At 41.0% G+C, this 22396-nt stretch overlaps 1 protein-coding gene across 1 annotated transcript; it reads left to right on the plus strand.

Annotated features, from left to right (window-relative positions):
• The first annotated feature begins 17037 nt into the window (after positions 1-17037).
• On the plus strand, positions 17038-18996 carry LOC141587405 (uncharacterized). Its single transcript, XM_074408892.1, has 3 exons — positions 17038-17415; positions 17662-18672; positions 18756-18996. Exons 1-3 carry the CDS (start codon positions 17038-17040, stop codon positions 18975-18977), a joined length of 1611 nt encoding a protein of 536 aa, XP_074264993.1. The 3' UTR covers positions 18978-18996.
• Positions 18997-22396: the final 3400 nt, after the last annotated feature.

The following is a 22396-nucleotide window of genomic DNA, read 5'->3' on the forward strand; positions in this document are numbered from 1 at the left end:
ATACCTCATGATTCATTGTCATAGTACATTTACCCAATGAGAATATTAGGGTTTATCAATTTCTCCATATATAATGAAACATAATCTAAGGAAAATAAAAATTAAGAATTCTCATTGGTTAGAATTTACGATAATCTTGTACATAGAATTCTCATCGGTTAGGGTTTACGATAATCTTGTACATACGGTGTACTTTAGAAATTTTTTACGTTAGATTGGATAAAACTATAAAAGCATGAAGTTTACAAATTAGCAAAAAAAACATTTATCTTCTCCCATTTATCCAAGCGCTAGCGAGAAAGGAAATTTCACATATTAGGTTTTATCATGTAACTTTATATGACACGAAGTATTTTATTTTTGTGGTAATAGTGACGTAATTTGATGATGTGTTATTAATTGTGTGGATGGTCAAGCAGATTATTGTCAATTCATGGTCATGATTTGAAGTTTGGTTTTTCTTTATGCCATAAGAAATCTAAAATTTAAACAAAACATCGGACTTCAAAGAAGATGGAGTTGTAGTGTGGCTTTGAGCTTCGAGGTGGGCTTAGTGGTGGCTTTAGGGAGCTAGTAGGGGCTCGCTCTCACTGGTGGCTGGAAATTTTAATGTTCTTAGTTAAAATTTTATAATTTTTTTGAGTTTCCTTTAAACTATTACCTATTCGTACTCCCTGAGATTTTTCACCCCTATCGGGGTCGATTCCTGGCTCCGCCAGTGGATGGGTTGTGTCTCGTATGGGCAGGTTGCTATTTTGTAGTTGGTTTTGGGGTGAAACATAAGGTTGTGTATTTGTTATGAGTGGTCATTCACAAATGTATGGTGGTTAAAGGTGTTTGGTCGTGGATGGAATGTGTTGATGCTATTCAAAGGGCATGGTGATGTGGCGTGTAGGTTCGATCAAGGTGGGATCGTAGAAATGGTTTAATCACCGTAGAAATGGTTTAATCACCGAGGACAATCAAGATGAGGAGTTGTTAGGGTAACTGGTGAAGATAGTTTGTTACTCGTATTACAATATTGCATACACAAGTCTTTTTATTGGAGGAGCTTATGATGTTTTTTTTTGGCAGCGAGGAGCTTATGATGTATAAAGTAGAAATCACTCTATTGATTTTCGAATGATTCGATCAACAATATTCGTTTTATGCTTAATTTCTCGTGTTTAGGTATAAGATCATTGACGAGGACTTAACTATTACCTTAAAGTTTTGGCTAAAACAAGCTTCTCACATAAGCACAAAGCCAAGTTGATTAAAAGATCCAGAGTTCATTAATTAAACATCAGCCATCACTTTAAGATTTGATTAAAACAGTTTTCTCGCATAGAGTACCATCAATTTTCACCCCCAATTCATTTCACTACACAATTGAACAAGATATAGACTATAGACACTCAAGAAAGTATAGAATATGGAGTATGATAATTACTCCATTCGTCCCGGTCAATTGTTATCTATTTCCATTTCTGGGTGTATCACTCATTTATTATCTATTTTCACTTTTTTTTTTTTTTTTTTGAGGGGAAAACCCGAAGGCTTACTTTAATAACGAAAGATCAAACATAACAGCATCGTTCGCAGTCGGTGGTAAGACACTCGACCACTCCGTTCTACCAGAAATCCTAGGATAAACATGAGCTAAAGCGTGGGCTACGGAATTGTTCACCCGACTAGAAAACAACCAAACAACAGAATTAAAAAACACGCTAACATCTAAAATGTCATCTAAAACTAGCATAAAAGAACTACGGCCAGTGAGCTTCTTGTTGAGCGCTTCAATTACTTGTGCACAGTCACTCTCCACCACGATATCCCGGTGTCCTTGCCTCTTCGCTTCCTTGACACCTTCCAACACAGCTACAGCTTCCGCCACATGCGGCTCCCAAATGTGATCCTGCACGACAGAAACTCCCCACAAAACCACCCCCCTATCATCCCGACACACAATGCCCAGGCTCACTCCTTCCCCTTCCTTCACCCCCGCGTCCACGTTAATTTTAACACACCCCGACGGTGCCGGTTGCCAGCCGCCTCCCTCCTCATCCCTCATCCCGTCTTTCCTCCTCCTCCTTCCACATTTCACCTCCTGTTCCGATCCTTCTAGCTCTGCTACGACATCTCCCACCCGTCTAATAATCACCCAAGGGTCAACCTCCTTAGCGTCGAATATAACTTTGTTTCGATGCTCCCAAATCGCCCAACAACCCAACATGAAAAGCTTGTGTTCCCTCCCTCCGAGCTCCCTCCATCTCCCTTCCACCCAATCTCTTATCTCGCACTCCCTCGCTCCATCCTCACCTCCTATCCCGAGCCCCTCCCACACCTTTTGCGCAACCCCACAATTGTTAAACAAATGAAGACTTGTTTCATAGGAAGAATTACATAAAGAACAAAAAGAGATATCACCTCGAATCCGGGATGCGATATTCGCTCTTGTTGCTAGCGCTTCACTGCACAGTTGCCAAAAGAACAGCTTCACTCGGGGCCACACCGGGACGTTCCAGAGCCTCTTCCACAGCCACATCTCCCTAACTCTATCCGAGGACCCACTCACTTCCATACCATCCCCTCCCGCTAGTTGTCGATAGGCCGATTTAACAGAGTACATCCCGTCCTTCTCCGCCCTCCAATACCAAATATCCATGGGCCGCAGATCGCTTACTCGGATATTAAGAATACGTTCCGACTCAAAAGGCAAAAATAAGCTCGAAACACGTTCCACATTCCAGCTACCTTGCTCGGAGAACAGCTCGCACACTCTCATGTTCTCGTTCCCAGCTGCACATGGCGATATAACCCGACCCGTATGGGTCTCAGGCAACCACGCATCACGCCACACCCTCGTCAGCTTCCCATCCCCAATCCTCCGCCTCATCCCCATCTCCAACACGCCCCTTGCTTCCATCAATCCTCTCCATGTATAGCTCGGGTTTGCCCCTAGCTGCGCTTCCATGAACTCGCCATCAGGATAATATTTGGCTCTCATAACCTGTTCCCATAAATTGTCCGTCTCCGTTACAAGTCGCCACGCTTGTTTTCCAAGCAACGCAAGATTAAACTGCTGGAAATCCCGAAACCCCATGCCCCCCACTCCTTTCGGCTGACATAACTTCTTCCAGGCCACCCAACTAATACCCCTTTTCCCCTCCTCGTGATTCCACCAAAACCGAGACATCAGAGATCGAAGCTCATTGCAGAAGTTGACGGGAATTTTGAACACACTCATAACATAGGTAGGGAGTGAATTGGCCACAGCCTTTAAAAGAACCTCCTTACCTGCCCTAGACAAGATTTTCCCGCGCCATCCTTGCAGCCGTTTACTAAGTTTATCACGGAGAATGTCCGTGAGAACCTTTTTAGAACGACCCACAACCGTTGGAAGTCCCAAGTAGCGATGTTGCTCTTCGACCTCCACAATACCCAACCTATCTGCAATGGTACCTCTCCTACCCCTCGGTACACCCTTACTAAAAGAGACGGTGGTCTTCTCCAGACTAACTAGCTGTCCCGACGCCGTTTCATACCTTCTTAAGACAGCCGACACCGCATCTGCTTCATCCTCGGTGGCTTTAACAAAGAAAAGGCTGTCATCAGCGAAAAGAAGATGAGAGATAGCCGGTGCATTCATGCTGATTCGTATGCCGTGTATCGACCCAGTCTCAGCCGCTTTTCGCATTTGAAATGAAAGGACTTCAGCGCACAAAATGAACAAATACGGAGAAAGCGGGTCGCCTTGTCTAAGGCCTCTTGCTGGACGAAATTCGCGTGACGGGCTCCCGTTAATTAGAACAGAAAAAGAAACGGTCTTCACACAGTCCATAACCCTCGCGGACCAGCTCCTGTCAAATCCCAGCGAGTGCAAAACCCGTTCCAAAAAAGCCCATTCCACACGGTCATACGCCTTAGCCATATCGAGTTTAATCGCCATGAACCCATCCGTATTTCTCAACCCCTTCATATAGTGAAACATCTCAAAAGCTATCATTATATTATCAGTTATGGCTCTTCCCGGGGTAAACGCGCTTTGGTTCACCGAGACAATCTCTCCCAAAAACTGTTTGAGCCGATTTGCTAGGACCTTCGAAACCAGTTTATACACAACGTTGCAAAGACTAATAGGCCGGAAATCCCGAATTTTATCCGGGGCTTTCTTTTTTGGAATTAGCACAATATTAGTTTTATTAAACTCTTTCGGAGACCGTTCACCACGTAAAATTGCCAAAACCGAATCAAGCACAGCCGGTCCAATGGTATCCCAATAAGTTTGATAGAAAAGTACATTCATACCGTCTGGACCCGGAGCCTTAAGAGGGTGCATTTGATTGAGCGCATCAACAACCTCTTCATCACTATAGTCTCGCTGTAGAATCTGGTTCATAGGGCCCGTCACTCTTCGATCAAACCCGTCAAAAATATCATCAAAATTGCTCGGATTCGACGAGCGAAACAACTCTTCGAAGTAATTAACAGCAACCTTCCCAACTTCCTCTTCCCCCACACGAACAACCCCATCATCATCAATGAGCTTCGCGATATAATTTTTCCTTTTCCGCTCCCCCGCTCTAGTGTGGAAGAATTTCGTATTTCTATCTCCGTCTCGCAGCCAAAGCGCTCTAGACCGGTGTCTCCAATATTGTTCCTCTTGCCTCCTCAGATCGGATATCTCCGCAACCAATTTCCTCCTTCTTGCCACACTCTCCTCATCCCTAATTCCTTCATTGAGCTGTTCCAGCTGCCTCCGTTTCCTGTCAATATTCCGTCCAATTTGTTTGATGCTCGTATTCTTCCAAGCTTTCAGCTCCCTTGTGCATTCCCGTAACACCGTCACAAGATTTCCCCTCCCCTTTTCAACCCCCCTTATCACCGCATCTTCACACCCTTCGGACCCCACCCATATTTGCTCAAAGCGAAACGGTCTCGCCTTTGTCTCCTCGTAAAATTTATGATTGAGTACCAATTTGATAGGAGCATGATCCGACCATTCCCGATTGCGATATAGCAGCTTAGCATAAGGAAAGAGGTCTGACCAAGACCCCGTACAAAGCGCTCTATCAAGCATACACTGTCGATTCGCCTCCCCAGCTTGTCCATTGTCATACGAGAAATTATACCCTTCCCACGGCACATCCCGCAAACCACACTCATCCACTGCAGCTCGAAAATTATTCATCTGCCTCTGAGGTCTGCTCCCTCCCTTCATTTCAGTGGAGAATAAAATTTCATTGAAATCCCCTAGGCATATCCACGGCAGCGTGGATTGTCGAGCAAGCAAGCGTAACAATTCCCATGAAAGATGACGGTCATTCACAGCCGGCCAACCGTAAAATCCCGTGATCCTCCACTCCCCTTCTTCCCCCCTAACGTGAAAATCAATATGATGGACAGACGAAGATATAAAGGTACAATCCACCTCCTTTCTCCATAAGAAAGCCAAGCCCCCCGAACGCCCCATACTGTCAACCTCAATCCCAAAGAAACCATCCAAACTCTCACGCACCTTCCTCATTTCACGACCACACAATTTTGTTTCAGAAAGGAAAAGCATGGCCGGGGCCTCCCTCCGCACAAGATCACGGAGAGCACTTCGAGAGTCGGGGTTGCCCAAGCCCCGACAATTGATACTTAGAATATTCATTGGGCCCCGGCGGGGTTGACACCCCGTCAACCTCCGCCTCAGGTATTAAGACGCCCCCGTCTAGCATAAGTTTCGATCGTTTGGACAACTCTTCATCCTCGTTATCCTCCCTGTATCGTTTCCCCTCCGCATTCAAAACCACTCTCTGGTCACCCGCACCCTCTCCTCCTGCCCCTTCATTGCGAGCCTGCTTCTTCCACTTTCGGCCCTGCCCCACTCCCCCCTTCCCATCACCTCCTCCAGTAACTTCCGGAGTCAACCCCGTATTGGCCCTACTCCCAAAACACTCCCCAGCTTCCCCATAACAGCCACCCTCAATTCTCCTCGATAACTCCCTACTTGTGCCCCCTGTCACATCCTTCTGGCCCCCCTGCCCTCCTTTGTCTCCTTCCTCCTCCCCCTTCCCCTGACCCACCATATCAATCTCTCTCCCTACCTCCTCCTGCTCCACTAAGCTCTCATTCCCTTCCACCATCTCCTCCCCACCCGTGGCCATGCTAGCCCCAGCAGTCTCCACCTTCTTCTTGCGGAAATCTATAGCAATGGATTGAAGTTTAGTAATCATATTATTTACAGCATCCTCAGAGTCTTGCAGTTTCGACGCATCAAAGCTCGCCCTCAAATCCCTTGCCGCTTTCCCATGACCCTCCTTGACAGTCTTGACGACCTTCCACGGCGACGCACGCAACCATTCCCCATATCTTAGTTCCTCCTCCTCATATGGACCATCGTCACAGTCCTTTTCTCCATGCCCGATAAGACCACATCCGTAACAATAAGTTGGAAGTCGCTCATATTTAACTTCAAAGTTTATAACTCTTCCTCCCTTCATACGAATAGGCACGCCAGTTTTTAACGGTTTGCGAACATCATGGAGTATTCTGAGACGAATAGCCCTATCTAGTTCCACATTTGGACCAAATTCAACATCAACATAAGACCCCAGCATATCCCCAAGGTGTTTAGCATTTGCAGGGCTTGTTCGACCCGCCAACGGCAGATCATAGACTCTCGCCCAAATAGGGCAATGGGTCAGGGATACATCCGTCAGTTTTCCGGCATGATTCGGTTCATTGAAGCACCAGAGAAACTTGTCAAAATGCCAAGGTTGGCCCTCCAAAACCCTAGCCTTGTCTCGATCAGAATCAAAGCGGAAGATAAAAATCTTATCCTTCGCATCCACTACGTTTCCCATAATCGATTTCGAAGGGTTCCACAAATTAATCATTGTAGTTACAGCAGCTTTCACATTTATTGCCCTAGACGACCATAATTTCCCAATCAAAATGCGCGAATTCTTACCCTCAACCGCTCCTCCATCGTCATCCCAGACAAAAGTATCTCCCTCCAGCCCCTGGGGCTCCTTCCCTTCCCGGTGTTGGCCCCTTGATTGACTGCTCATTAGCACCTGTGCAAAAAAAACGAAACAACAAAGAAACAAAAACCGCAAAAAGAACAAAGAAAACAAAGAGAGAACAAAAAGAAGAAGCAATCCCACGAAAAGGACGTGAGAGGAGCCTCGAAATCGAAGGAGAAATCAACAAAAATGAGACGGATCCCTAGGAACACAAGACGGAGCCCTAGGAAACCCTAGACGTTATTAACTGAGATACTCTCCGTAATCCGTTTCGTTGGCGGCTGTTTTTGGTCTGATGAGTGTGTGATGTGAGAGAACAACTTAGGGGTTGTTTGGTTCAAAGTGTGGGAATGGAATGGACTGGGATGAGAATCCAGGGTGGAATGGAGTTAGAACCTCACACCTTTTAACAATTGTTTGGTTCAATTTTGTAATGGATTATAATTCAATCAACAGACGGAATGTAACTGGTCATAGACAATGAACTCTACTATTCAATCCTGCGAAAATAATTCAATCATGTGCATATTTCAATATTACTTATACAACAACACAATTTTTTAAGGCAATTGTCATACGAGTCGTCATACAACCCGTAAATATTGTTTAAAGCAATAGACACATGTATTATTGCAACGAATCATGTATACCTATGAACAATCACAAGCAAATTTTTTATAAAAGCAAAAAAAAATATTATGAAAGTAAAAGATGAAGACTTACGTAGAGTAGAACAACAGCAATTTGGGTTTTTTTTTTCTTTCTTAATTTTAGGTTTTGTATCCAGGAGGATTGGATTTAGAAACTTGGGGGAGGAGTAGAGTATGGGATTCCAATGGATTGAGGTGGATTGAGAAATCCTTGGGTTTCTAAATCCATTCCAAAAGTGGTCAACCAAACACTTGAATTGGTGATATCCATTCCAATCCATTCCATACCCCCCAACCAAACACCCCCTTAGTTTATTACTCCCTCCATATCACACCAATGGTAACATGAACCCACTTTAGGGAGGGAGGGAGTATTATTTTTTTCTACTTTTTCTCATTTTCTTGGTCTTTGTGCCAAAAAGAATAGATAACAAATGACCGAGACCGAGGGAGTAATAATCATATTAAAGCTAAGCATGATTGACATCAAAAGAGAAAATGATAATGATGGATTTAGAGAATAAAATGGAAAAAAAAGGCAATATAATAGGAAGCCTCGATTTAAGAGTACAAATATGATTAAATATTTGGGCCAAAAAGCAAGATTCAAGATACTTGTCCAATAAATTGGCCAAAAAAGAGTTGAAGACAACCAAAAAGGTAGTAAATAGTAATATGGCTGTTTAAACTTTAAACCCATAATGATAGTCACTAATCAAAAGCAAAGCCCCAATTCTTATTTCAGACCAAGGGTATTCGTCTTATTAATAAGACGGATACCATATTCTCTCACAAAATACCCATTTAGGGTGAGTGGAGAAGCACATGGAGGGTCCCACCTTTGTCCCCTCTACCCATTTCCTCTCACACAACTACCCGTCTTAAAATCCGACCCGTTTTAAGCAAGACTTACTCAAAGCAAAGATATACGGAGTATTACACGGCACTGCGGCAGGTCCCTCATGTTTAGCTTCCTTTGCTCTTTATCTAAATTAAGATCGGAGCTGCATGCACTAATATCTATCTTTAACGTACGTTAATCCTCAAAGAGACAGAGATTCATAAATATACTTAGGTGTTATAATGAGATGAGACTACTCGCGTGCAATTCGTGCTCAGCTTGGTCCAAGTTTGATTCGGGATAAGGCTTGATTTGAGAGCTTAATGAATCAAATTGAGTGAACTTTTGCTCAACTCGAATTCTTGAAAGGTTCGCGACCGACTTAACTTGTGTGATTAAATAAGATTTTGCTCTTATTTTATATAAAAAAAAAATTATATCATGGAAAAATTATTTGTTTTTTAAGATAACAAGTAACTCCTGCTTGGGTGTACATTCATATCTTATATCGGTAGTGCAAATTTGAAAGGTTATCTAAGTGTCCATAATACATAATAGTAAATGAGTGAGGGCTTGATCCAAAGCGGACAATATCGACGCCTCCGCACAACAAATCCATAAAAGTGTTATGCTTATTTAGCTTAACTAAATATATATTCCCTCCATTTCGGTCATTTATTTACCTTTATTTCTTACACAAAGACCAAGAAATAAAAGAGTAGGGGTCCAATTATTTACATTTGACAAGTAGATCAAATTGAATGTGAAAGTTCAAATTGTCCATGAAAGAATTTCTAAAATAAAAAGCTAAAACAATTGACTGACACATCCAAAGAGAAATAGGTAAACAAATAATAGGGATGTAGGAAATATGAACGTACGATGATATACAAATTAGGCATATTGAATCAGCCACTCATTTACTATAATAATAATAATAATAATAGATTTTGCCTCAGACATAATTTTTTTATAAATTATTTCGGATTTGAATATGTAATTTATGAATTAACTTGGTGAGTTGGAGTAATTAATATTTATAAGTGAATAAATAAAACCAAAGTCGGGAATAATTGTGTAGCAAAAGCATGTAGCGACAAGGTACATCACATGTATATCGGTACGCTTACGCTATGGCGTTAGAGTGGAGACCACTGCTTCTGCCTCTTTGTTTCGCACTTCGTCTCTTCCTCTTTTGTCTACGCGTTGCAGATTCTCTACCGATTTCTTGTTGCATCACCAATTTTTGAGTTTTTTAACACTTGACGAGTTGACGTTAACCTGTGGACAAAATTGGTACGGACTATTATCAAATGTTTGATTCTCTATCTGAGCCCAGACCGCTTGCATGGCTTCGAATTGTTCGCTGTGGCGACGAACTTGTTCTTGAGTGCGATGAAGTTCTTCTTCTTGAGCTTGTTGTGCGGCTCACGCTCAGCTTCTCGATCCATCTCTATTTTGCCCAATTACTTTTGAGTTGAGAACTGGCAGTTGCGAACTGAGCAATCATGCTAGGTGAGTAAGAGGAGAAAGATCGACGACTATTCTTGTTACCAGGAGGTTCATACCACTCTCGGGTCACCGTCTTTGTAACATCCCCATAAGTCGGGACGCCTTCCCTTAGACCATCCTAACCCCCGAGAATGTCACGTGACTTGGTTTCCCAAGTTTGTAGTGCGAACAAACGAAATAAAGCGGTTTAGCATAGATAAGTTGTAGTTAATTAATTAGGCTACAAGTTAAGGGATTCAAAAGCAATCCCAATAGTACAACCAAATCGAAATGAAAGTGGAGTCTAATGAAGAGTCAAAAAGCTAGACAACAAAAGTGGCGACAACTACGGTGAAAACCGCTATGAAGCCTCCAAGCAATATGCACATGCTAACCTGTCAAGCCAGTGCTCCCCATATGAGCAAAAATCATCATATGGTTCACCACAGACATTTTGAAAACACTTTGGCTAGCTCCAATAATACAAATGTTCATTACTAACATATGAATGCAAAAGACTAAGATGATTATACAACGAAATGATGAATGATGCACCATGCAATTTACCAAGTTACACAATTCCACCACCACAAACCCGGCGACGTCATCGCAACACCGACATCAAACCGTTGGACCGCAGTCCGTAACAAAGGTACACGGGACACACCCGTGGTACCGGACCCAGACGCTAACCGGAATCCCTGCTAGACGTCGTGTCTCAACCACACAAGTCCTCCAAACTCGAATCATTAACGTGCACGTCCCTCTTGGAGTGGGAACCACCAAGAGGCGACCTAAGCGTAAGACGATCTCCCAACCGTCTTACGCCTCCTCAACAACCACATATCACAATCCAATATCCTATATTCACCACCTCCAACATCCACAATAAACAAGTATGCACAAACCAAATATATGAGACTTACCACATAAGAATAAACCATCTTATGACAAGAACTTCATATGTTTACCAATAAGCCAACTAATGAATTAATAAGCCTCCTAATTCATGTTATAATGCAATAAGATGATACCATGATAACAAATCCACTTACACAACCACAATACATGAATACACTCCACATTAGTATGCCATTGAACCCTAATTACCAAGTACTCATGTTACCATGCAACTACCACATGGATTATGTAATTCATGATAACTAATGCACAAATAAACACTCATATCATCAAGGGAAACCCTACCTCTTACTAATCTCCAAGCACTTCAAGCAAGCAAACTAAAATGGCTCCTTAATGAAGTCTCCTCCTACACATATTATAACTAACTATCTGTAATAACCCGGATTTCTGTAGCTGACCTAGTGGAAGTGGCGCTCGACCTAGTGGAGGTGACACTCGACCGAGTGCCGATCGAGTGGCACTTCACTCGACCGAGTGCCCTCTGGGCAACAACCTAGAGCTCCTGTTGTGTATCACTCGACCGAGTGGATGGTTCACTCGACTGAGTGGAGCCTCACTCGACCGAGTGACATGTCGCTACCTCTTATTATGCGTGAAAAGTGGTAAGTGGCCTTATCATATTTAAACATCATTTTTCAGATTTCCTCTCCCTTATTTTACTCCTACCTTATCATCTACACTCTAAAAACCCTCTCAAATATCTCTAGAATCTTCCCCATACACACTAGCAAGAAGACCAACCTAGATTTGGAGGAATTGTTCACTAAGTTTGAATCTTTCTCATTCCTTTTCACTAGTAAGTTATCACTCACCCTTTTCCTTTCATTTTTATGTTGACCCAAAACCTATAATTTAGGGGTTTCATGGGTAATGTTAATTAGTGCGCTGGTAATTAGTATTATGGGTAATTAATGGATAATAATAACGGGTTTTGTATTGTATAATAGTGTAGGATATATTGTGATAATATTATGTGATTTGTATAGGATGAGACGGTTTCATGAGACGGGATCGGGTCGATTCAGGTAGCTTATGAAGATTGTTAAAAGGTAGATTAATCCTACTCGGTTTCAATAAGTATAAATGGTTGCATGTGTCATTATTGTATTGTTGTTGCATTATAACATGATTTTGTGGATTATGAGTGTTGGCTTCATAATGTTGTTGGGTGTTCTTTGTGACATGGTATTGAGTAGTAGTGTTGGTCTCATATGAACATTGTAGTTGCACGATAACATGATAGTTGACATTCGTTGTTAGACTCATAATATGTGGAGGTTGCATCTTGGCATGATAATGAAGTAAGGCGACTTGAAGAGTCGGTATGGTTATGAGTACATGTATTCGAGTCATGTTGGTGAATCATGCTAATGTGAAAGAGTTACACTATATATTCATTGTGATGCATATTGTGATATATGTGGTTGTTGGTAGAATTGTGGTGATGATACTTGGTTGATGAGGAGACGTAAGGCGGTTGGGAGATCGTCTTACTCTAGAACTGCCTCTTGGAACTTCCCACTCCAAGAGGGATGTGCACATTAATGACTTGAGTTTGTATGGACTCGTGTGGTTGAGGCACGACGTCTGGCAGAGGACCCGGTTGGCTTCCGGACCCGGTACCACGGGCGTGTCCCGAGTACCTATTTATGAGGTGTGGTGTCGTGGGCGTGTCCCTGACACCGGTGTAATTGTGCGTACGGCTGGGCGTGTCCCGGTACTGGTGTGGTATTGTATAGTCATGGGTTATGCATTTCATTGTCATATTGCATACTTACATATTGCATCGTCACTACAAAAAAAAAGGATCCATAGCTACGGCGGAATCCATCGCAAATACAGATATAGCATTTGCGACGGTCTTGCGACGGATTTCGACCGTCGCAAATAATCGTCGCAAAATCATATCCTGCGACGAAATTTCCGTATCAAATAAAATCCTGCGACGGAACAAGCCGTAGCAAAATTCCATCACAAACTTGAATCCTGCGACGGAATGTCTGTCGCAAAGCACTTTGCATGGGGCCCACATCCTGTTGCTGGTCAAACAAAAAGTCAACATTTGCGACGGAATTTCCGTCGCAAAACACTGTACATAGAGGTCACGTGTTGTTCCAGGTTAAACAAAAGTCAACACTTGCGACGAATTTTCCGTCACAAATTTCGTCGCAGGATTAAATCAACCACGGGGTTTACAACAGTTTCAGCTCCCCCAAAAACTTCTAAATCAAGTTACGGTTCCTGCAAACATACCAATTACAGCATTCCATAAATTTACAACTCGTACAAGACGAGATTTCCAAACAACATTTTCTCATATTACCTTAAAATAAAAGGTTTACATAAGTTCAGTACACAACAAACTTAAACTAAATAAGTGTTCAACAAAGCTAAATAAGTCCATAAACCAACTAGTAGTTACTCATCAATGCACGGAAGTGAATAAGGTGAAAAGAGTAGAAGTATGCCTAGTATTGTCACCACCATCATCATCAAAGTCATTTCGACCTTGAAATACACCTCCGGGGTTATAAGTTCGAGTAGTAAAACCTTGTTGGCTCAAGAACGCCTCTATTGCCGCAATCCTTTGAGATTGTTCGGCCTCGACTTGCTTAAGTCAGACATTCTCTTTTGCGACTCTACCAACAAAACCCGGAGTATGAGGAGTAGAAGTGGCGGTACCAGTCGAGTGGCAATGGTTCTCCCAAATGTGTGGTGCTGCTGGTCCCGTGCCATATACTCTACCTTTCTCATCAAATCCTCCATGTTCCTCGAAATAAATCTCATCATCGTCGATGTTCTCGACCCCTTGACTTTGAAGCTGAGATTTCTTTGAGATGATCTTACCCTACATCATTAAAAAAGCGAAAGATTAGATACCATCTACTAAATAATCATGATTGAAAAACTGAGTTAAATTAAATAATTATAGTAACTTACAAAGAGTTGACTACCTGTTTTGGTTAACCATCTTTTTGTGTATGCTTCTTTGTCTTCTCCATCAACTGCAAAGCGAACGAAATTTCTCCGGTACCATCTTTATCGACCTACAATTTTGATACTTGTTAAATATAATTACTAACTTATAAATAAAGTAAAAAGAAGTTAATAAATTAAAAAAGCAAGTAGAGAAATTACCATTTCATCCATATATTGCAAGGTGTTTTTTCAACTCATTAGGTGAGTTTGAGGGAGCCGTCGCAACCTTCGTCGCAAGGTTTTGTTTGCTACGGCTTTTGTATCCGTCGCAGTGTGTCCGTCGCTATGATACTTTTTTTTTGTAGTGCGTGTTCTATGTTTATTTATTGAAACTGACGTGTTTAGGTTGTGTGTAAATTGTCACCTATTTCCGGGGTGGCCTGTGTCGATCCATATGATATTTTCGATCATATGGAGAGCAGGTTGAGTACACGTTGATTTGGTATCACGCGGGAGACGGGACGAGCTTCAGACGCGGAGTCGAGTTGCCATGAGATAGTTGACATAATGTTCTTTAGAGAGTCGTATTAGTATGACTTGTATTCTTTATTATTCATTCATGGTTATGTAATTCATTAAATACTTATTTATATTAAATATTTCTTAATTACAACTCCGATTCACCGCCTCGGGAAACCGATATGGTAACATCCTCCCATTACCTTGGCCGGATAAGAAGGGGGTGTTACACTATCACAACAACATACTACAACAACAATAATACTAATTAACCCCTTAATTAACCCACTTAATTAATCAAAGCCCTAATTAAATCCCATAAGACAACATACTAATTAAACTAGGGTTTACTAATTAAGAATAGGAGAAAAGAGTAAGAATGTACTTACAAATGCAAACAATGAACAAGAACAAGAATTTGGGATGAAATCTTCAGAAGTATGGCGAAAATCTTGAGGATATGATTTGGGAGTGTTTTGTGGGATTTTGAGAGATGTTAGGATAAGGTTTGGTGAGGAAATTTGGGGAAAGGGGGGGGGGGGGGATTGAAAAAGAGTGTTTAAAGATGATAAGACCACCTACCGCTCTTCACGTGTAAAGTTGGACAGCGACATGGCACTCGGTCGAGTGCACCAGCCACTCGGCCGAGTGACTTAAAAGAGGAGCTGGTGTAAAAGACCAGCAACCACTCGGTCGAGTACTCGGTGTACTCGGCAGAGTGCAGCCTTAGAAATTATGGGATATTACAATCTCTTCAGTCCCCAACAGTCTCAACGTCCTGTCAAAACCCTCGGCAGCCTTGTAGTACGCTCAGAACTCGTCTGGTGCCTCTCCAGTAGGCGTTGGTTGACTAATATAATAAATATTACCATTCTTTATAAGGAAATTAAACATTAAATCAATTAAAAAAATTTATGTCTTTCTGTGCAGCTCGAGGATCAACCCACTCACCCTTTTTAGTTTTCTTGGTCTTCTCAAACAACTTGTACGGTGTGGGCGTATCACCCTGAAAATAGCATAAGAACATTAGTTAATTATATTCGGCGATCATTAATATTAAGGTTATTTCATGGGAATAATCCAATCTAAGCCCCCTCTTCTCATATTAATCCATCCTAATGTTTAATTGAGAAAAATCCCATTTTTGACGTCATTTAACTTACACTGATTTCTTGGAAAGGATACATGTAAAACCGGTTACCTTTCTTCTTTAACTCTTTCATTTTAATGAGAAACAAAAATATCACTCAACATCTTCATCTCCTTAATCAATCTATATTTAAACATTGTGTAGGTGTATTAATTGTAGTTTTAAGTGAAAAGAATTAAGATGAATGTCAATTTGGTCTTATTTACACCATTATTAAGCTAAAACGTTATCGGGTCATCCATTGGGTTGAGTCATTATCAGGTCACGGGTCGGGTCGGATCGGTTCAGGTGGGATTCGGGTTGGAAAAAAATAAGGCTCCTACCGATTATCGGTTTAGCATATAGTCGGATCGGGTCGGTTTCGGTTCACTCAATATTCGGGTTCTATCGGCTCGGGTTTTCGGCGGGTCGGGTTTTGGTTATCCAATAGTTCATTTGCCTAAGTCCAAGATCGGTACATATATTTATCCTGGCTGTTAAAGGTCGTCGACAAATTACTAAATATCGTCGACAATTTTAATGAACTTCCAAATTTGCCCCTCCCTCACACTCTCCCTTATATTTTCCTTTTTATTCAATAATAACCTTTCACATTCGAAATTTTGAAAAAAAAAACCGACTCAAATTTCAACAAAAAAACGTATCGACCGCATAATTTCCGTCACGAATTCAAACATTCAACAAGGTATGTGATTACTATTAAAATTTTTTTTGTAGTATTTTGTTAAGGTTGTATATTTGTGACGGAATTAGGATAGATGCCAAATTAGTGACGGAATTAGGATAGGTGCTATGATTTCAATCGGATTTAGTCGTGTTTAGCGAAAATCAAACGCAATTATCGTATCAATTAATCGAAAAAAAAAAGTAAAACGTGAAATCTGGGCTGGGACGAGGGAGTTCTTCGTCCAAGACCAGGCCCAGACGAAGGATTCTCTCGTCTGTTATGGGCTTTGGACGAAGGTTTCTTTCGTCTGGGCTTGGTGATGGACGAAGAAATCCTTCGTCTGGCCCAGATTTCACGCTTTTTTTTTTTTTTTTTTTTTTTTTGTTTTTGTTTTAGAATTTCTCGATACTTTTTTTTTTTTTTTTTTTTTTTTTTGTTTTAGAATTTCTCGATACTTTTTTTTTTTTTTTTTTTTTTTTTTTTGAAAATAAATTTTTTTCCGTCTTGTTTTGTTATCGTTATAAAGTAATAAATTATTAATAATAATTCTCGTCCGTGCCGAAGTCGTTGTAAATATATATTATTTCCGTCTCGTTTTGTCGACGTGAAATATTAATTAATTATTACTAATAAACCCTTTTTGGGGATATTTTTTTTATTTAATTTTTAATTTACATAAACTTATATTTATAAATTCTTTGTTTTATTAATTTAAGTAATCAAGTTGTTGTAAATATATTTTTGTTGCGTCTCGTTTTGTTTACGTAAAATATTAATTAATTATTATTAATAAACCTCGTTCCGGGTTATTTTGTTTTTTTTTTAATTTTTAATTTACTTAAACTTATATTTATAAATTCTTTGTTTTATTTTTTGAATAGATGGCCGGTGGTGGAAATGACCGTCACGTTCGAGCTCGAAAGGGGCTCCAGTTTGAGTCTGAGGTTGGAGATGGTAGTACCGATTCGTGGACTGATGAGCGGGTGGAGGAGGAGCTGGTTCGGTCTGGTGATTTGATAGGTGAGGAGGAGGCGGGTATTGAGCGAGTGCGTAGGGTGCCACATAGACGGAATGAGGAGGGGCGTTTCCAGCGGAGGTCGGATGGTAGTTCTAGTAGTGTGGTGGCTCCGAAGAAGAAGTCGGGTAAGGATGTCTCTTGGTTGATCGATCATCGTGTTCCTGGCGGTCCGATGTTTCCCCACGTGATTCCTAGCTTTGGGGGCCACATTGCCAACACCTTATGGCCGACTCCTAATGAGGTCGGTCGACCAGTTTTGACGGGTTACCACCGGTTTGGTAAGACGAGGTTTTTGAGTTGTTGGCAACTCCCTCCGGCCGTTAAGACTATTTATGACGGTACTGGTCTTTCTCACCTATTAGATTCCATGGCCGAGAATTATAACATGCCCCTTATTTCTGCTTTTGTTGAGAGATGGCAACCCGACACCAACAGTTTTCACATGCCTTTTGGGGAGATGTCCATACTCCTTCACGATGTTGCGCAGATCTTAGGTGTTCGGGTTGATGGTAACTGTTGTAAGGTGGAGAGTAATGACGGGACGTTGGCGAATCCCCTTATGTATGTTTGTGGCTTCTTTGGGATTTCATCAGACCAGTTGAGGTTGCCGTTAAACTCTACTAAGAAGGTCCCTATTTACAAGAGTGAGGGTATATTGGTAGATGCAGTTTGTGAAACGGCGAGAGCTAATTGCGATGTTGTTTTTGCTCAGGGGTTTTTGGCTGCGGTGTTGGGGTCGACACTTTTTGTCGACAAATCAGGTGATAGGTTACGTCCTCAGTTGTTTCCTTTAGTGTATGATGCTGATGAAGTACACCATTACGCTTGGGGAGCCGGTGTACTAGCCTTCATGTACCGACAGTTGGGGGTGGCTTCACGTGCTGGTGTGAAGACTATTGGTGGTTGCTTGACTTTGTTGCAATCGTGGATCTATGAGTATTTTCCTATGTTCAGACCCGGTCCACCTTCGGCAATTGACCCTACTCAGCCTCGGTCGTGTTCTTGGAGATCCGTTGGTCCCTTCGCTCAAAATGTGGAGAAATTGTTGGAGTATCGGAGGTTGTTAGATGGGCTTACTTGTGCTTCCATTAGGTGGGATCCGTACGGGCCGCGTCAGGAGGAGTATCATCCTCGTACTCTGTATGCCGGTTGTGTTCGTTTCATGGACATAGCCGAGCCGTACCAGCCTGATCGGTGTTTACGACAGTTTGGGTATGTGCAGATCATACCCAATCCCATTATGAGATTGGTAGCGCATCGTCCTGCTTCGGGGATAGGGTACGAGGTTAGGGTTGGGGTTGCGGAGACTGATCATCTTTGGGATTGCTGGCAGGATCATGTGGTTCAGATTTCTCGTAGATCGAGACTAGTTAGTTTCCCGGGTGAGACGGCGCCAGATTATGAGGCTTGGTATAATGGGAATTCTCACCCGTTGATCATTGATCCCGACCACCATGATGCCCCCGCGCCACAGGATGATTTTGATATTCCTGCTGAGGTAATAATTTTACTTACAGTTGTTGTAATAATTGTTTAACTTTCTTTCTGTTCGTCGATAATGTTTATAATGTCAATTTGCAGACTGCACGTGCTGTAATGTTTCAGTTGGCCGAAGCCGGAAAGATTGGCGATGATAAGAAACAACTTGCCTATTTCCGCAATATGATAAAGAACTTCGATCCATTTGTTCAGAGGGCTAGGGAGATTATACGTAATAGAGGACCTCGTCAAACACCCGGTGATCGTGTTCAGCGTAGATCAGATGGTGTGTACACTGATAGCGAGGAAGAGGATGATCAGTAGTCGGGAGACTAGTTTTTTTTTATTTCATTTATGTTGTACGTTTTTGAAGACATTTTTTATGTTGGATTATTATGTTAGTTAACTATTTGAACCTTGTTTAATTAAAAAAACATGACGGTTTTAAATTCTGAAATTTCTTAAATTTCTTGAATACATAGCAACTGCTGCAAATTCATACATTTCTGGAAATACTCACTACTTCATGACAATGGCCAACATAATGAAAACAAACAAATACAAGATACACTTGAAATAAAACTTCATCATCCTTGCCATTTCCGAAATCTCCTTTTTTATACCTATAACTTGCTCTTTCATGACATTTCCACTTGATGCATCATCACTTTCATCTTGAGATGCTATATTCAACTTTTTTGTTATTGTTAAATGATCTTCAGTCAACCACGACACAAAATGATCGCAAGGTACGCACTTAAAAAAACGCTTTATTCGGATTAGCAACTGACCCGGAAATCTTGATGATAGCGTTTCTTTGACAACGATTGCAAATTTGATTCTTAAAATCAAGGCCTTCAATTGGGTGGGTTCCCCACATTGAGGATGATGTTGACATAAGTAAAGATTTGAAGAAGAAAATGGAAGAAGATGAAGATGATTGGAAAATAGAAAAGGTTGAAGATGAGTGCAAAATTACAACATTATGTAGATGTTTATATAGGGAAAAATGTTACCGTTGTAATTCAAAATAACCGTTACAATTCAAATGTTACCGTTATAATTCAAATGTTACCGTTATAATTCAAATGTTACCGTTATAATTCAAAATAACCGTTACAATTCAAAAATAACCGTTACAATTCAAATGTTACCGTTATAATTCAAATGTTACCGTTATAATTCAAATGTTACCGTTATAATTCAAAATAACCGTTATAATTCAAATGTTACCGTTATAATTCAAATGTTACCGTTATAATTCAAAATAACCGTTATAATTCAAATGTTACCGTTATAATTCAAATGTTACCGTTATAATTCAAAATAACCGTTATAATTCAAATGTTACCGTTATAATTCAAAATAACCGTTATAATTCAAATGTTACCGTTATAATTCAAATGTTACCGTTATAATTCAAAATAACCGTTATAATTCAAATGTTACCGTTATAATTCAAAATAACCGTTATAATTCAAATGTTACCGTTATAATTCAAATGTTACCGTTACAATTAATAGCTTATAAATAGGCCATTCTATGTCAATTTCAATCACAACATCCAATCATATTCATTCACTACAATACTAATTATTCACTCACAACATCCAATCCTAAAATGGTTCTCACAAATGCTCAAAAAATCAGAATTTATCAAATAAGAATCGATTTAATTGTTCAAAATTTACCAATTCTAATTGAGCGTCTTGAATCAGTGGTTCCCAGTGACACTGTATGGCACATGCTTGAAGAGCCTCCAATTGGTACCCTTTGTATAATTTTACAAGGAAACCCGGATCATGTTCTAACTCCAGCAGTTAGAGATGAGGTTGTTTCTGATGAAGTACTAAACGAGAAGATGTGGGAGTTTCGTAGGTTAAAAAGTGACATCTTTACATATTTTGAGCGCATTCTCACCGTGATCGATTACCCAAGACTATCAGACTTATGTGCTGGTAGAGTGCCGGGCCAAGGAATTCTTTATCTGTACTTGAATGATTTGTTGACTCAATATATGTCTACCCAACCTGAAGAAATTGAGATTCAAGATCATGAAGAAGATAAGGAATCGTCATCTTCATCATCGGAAGATAATTAAGTTCGGTAGTTATTTAATTATGTTATGTTTTAAGTAATAATCGTTTATGGTATGGGTTTGGGGTTTGGGGTTTAGGGTTTAGGGTTTAGGGTTTGGTATTTGGGGTATGGTATGTTTTAATTATGTTTTTATTGGTTTATGTTTTAATTATGTCAAAACGTGTTTTAAGGAATGTTTTAATTAAAATATGTCAAATTATGTTTTAAGGATTGTTTTAATTAAATTACGTTTTAAGTCATTTAATCGGATGCAGAGGATAATAAACTACAATAATCGGATAAATAAAATAAAATATAAGGTACAATATTCGGATATATAAAATAAAAGGTACAATAATCGGACAAATAAAAGCTAAGATCAACTCGCGAACTCGTGCATGCTCAACGGCGGACGGATCTCTACGAGTTCCCCTACTCGGACGTCCTCTAGGGTTCTCTTGACCCGAGGCTCGTTTACATCCTCCTGTTCCGGATGTATCTGAGAGTAAAGGGCATCGAACATGGATGATCTCATACTCAGATCTGCATTCCGAATTTCATCGAATAACTCTTCCAATCGATCATCGTCACAAGTCGGCATTGCCTCCGAACCATCGTACTCCAACTTCCTCCAAAATGCATGTAACACATCAACAGGGACCCGAGATCCGTTTCTAGAAATGCGATGAAGTGAACAAGCACATAACAAACCAAGTGTAGTAGCCTTTACACAACCGTAATCGATCGTCAAGGCATCTTCCGTCATCTTGGCACCTCTTTCGAATTCTTCACGCATTCATTCGATGGCATTCTTTGATATTTTTAAAGAAAGTCTGGAAAATAATCGCTGAATCCCCGTCAACCGCCTCGATCTAGATAACTCCAACGAGTGTCGGATCTCAACATGTTGCGTTTCCATCAAAGAATGAAACCGAATCCAGATGCTATCAACTACGGCCGCGCTATTGACCATCTCTTCAAATTCGCATGAGCCGACTCAACCCGGGATGTAGAAGTATTCCCAAAATGAGTTATCTTGTTCGTTCTATACTTGGCCCATTTTTCCAAGTGCGGGAACCATTGCCTCTCAATATAAGCCGCCACTCCCGCCCATTCCCTTGCCAATTTGCCCCACGCAACATTAAACTTATCTTCGGTCTCCGCCTCGACAACCGCAGTAAACAAGTTAAAAGTTACGTGCTTAGCCCAATTATCCTGTTTCGTGATATCAAGTGCTTTCGTCTCCACGTTAGAATATATATGCCAAAGACATAGCAAGTGAGACGAATCCGGAAAAACAATGGGAATCACGTTCAACAAACCACCCTCGCAATCAGTAACAATAGCATTAGGTTGAACGACATCATTGAGCAGGGCCTTCAGTTTCCGTAGGACCCACAGATATTTCTCCTCGGACTCATGCGTCACAAGAGCATACGCGATGACAAAGCTCTTCCCGACGGGTGTGACTCCAACCATCTCAACAAGCGGAAGACGGTATTCATTTGTCTTGTACGTGGAATCGATCTGTACCACATAATAGTATGATCGAAACATCTTAACGGCTTCTGGATGAGCCATGAACACGTGGGTTAGCTCATCGGTCTCCTGATCAGTGACCCAATAATGAACGTACTTATGCTGAACCGCAAGTGCTAACATCT

This window comes from Silene latifolia, chromosome 1 (genome assembly GCF_048544455.1).
Source record: "Silene latifolia isolate original U9 population chromosome 1, ASM4854445v1, whole genome shotgun sequence".
In the NCBI taxonomy this organism is placed as follows: Eukaryota; Viridiplantae; Streptophyta; class Magnoliopsida; order Caryophyllales; family Caryophyllaceae; genus Silene; species Silene latifolia.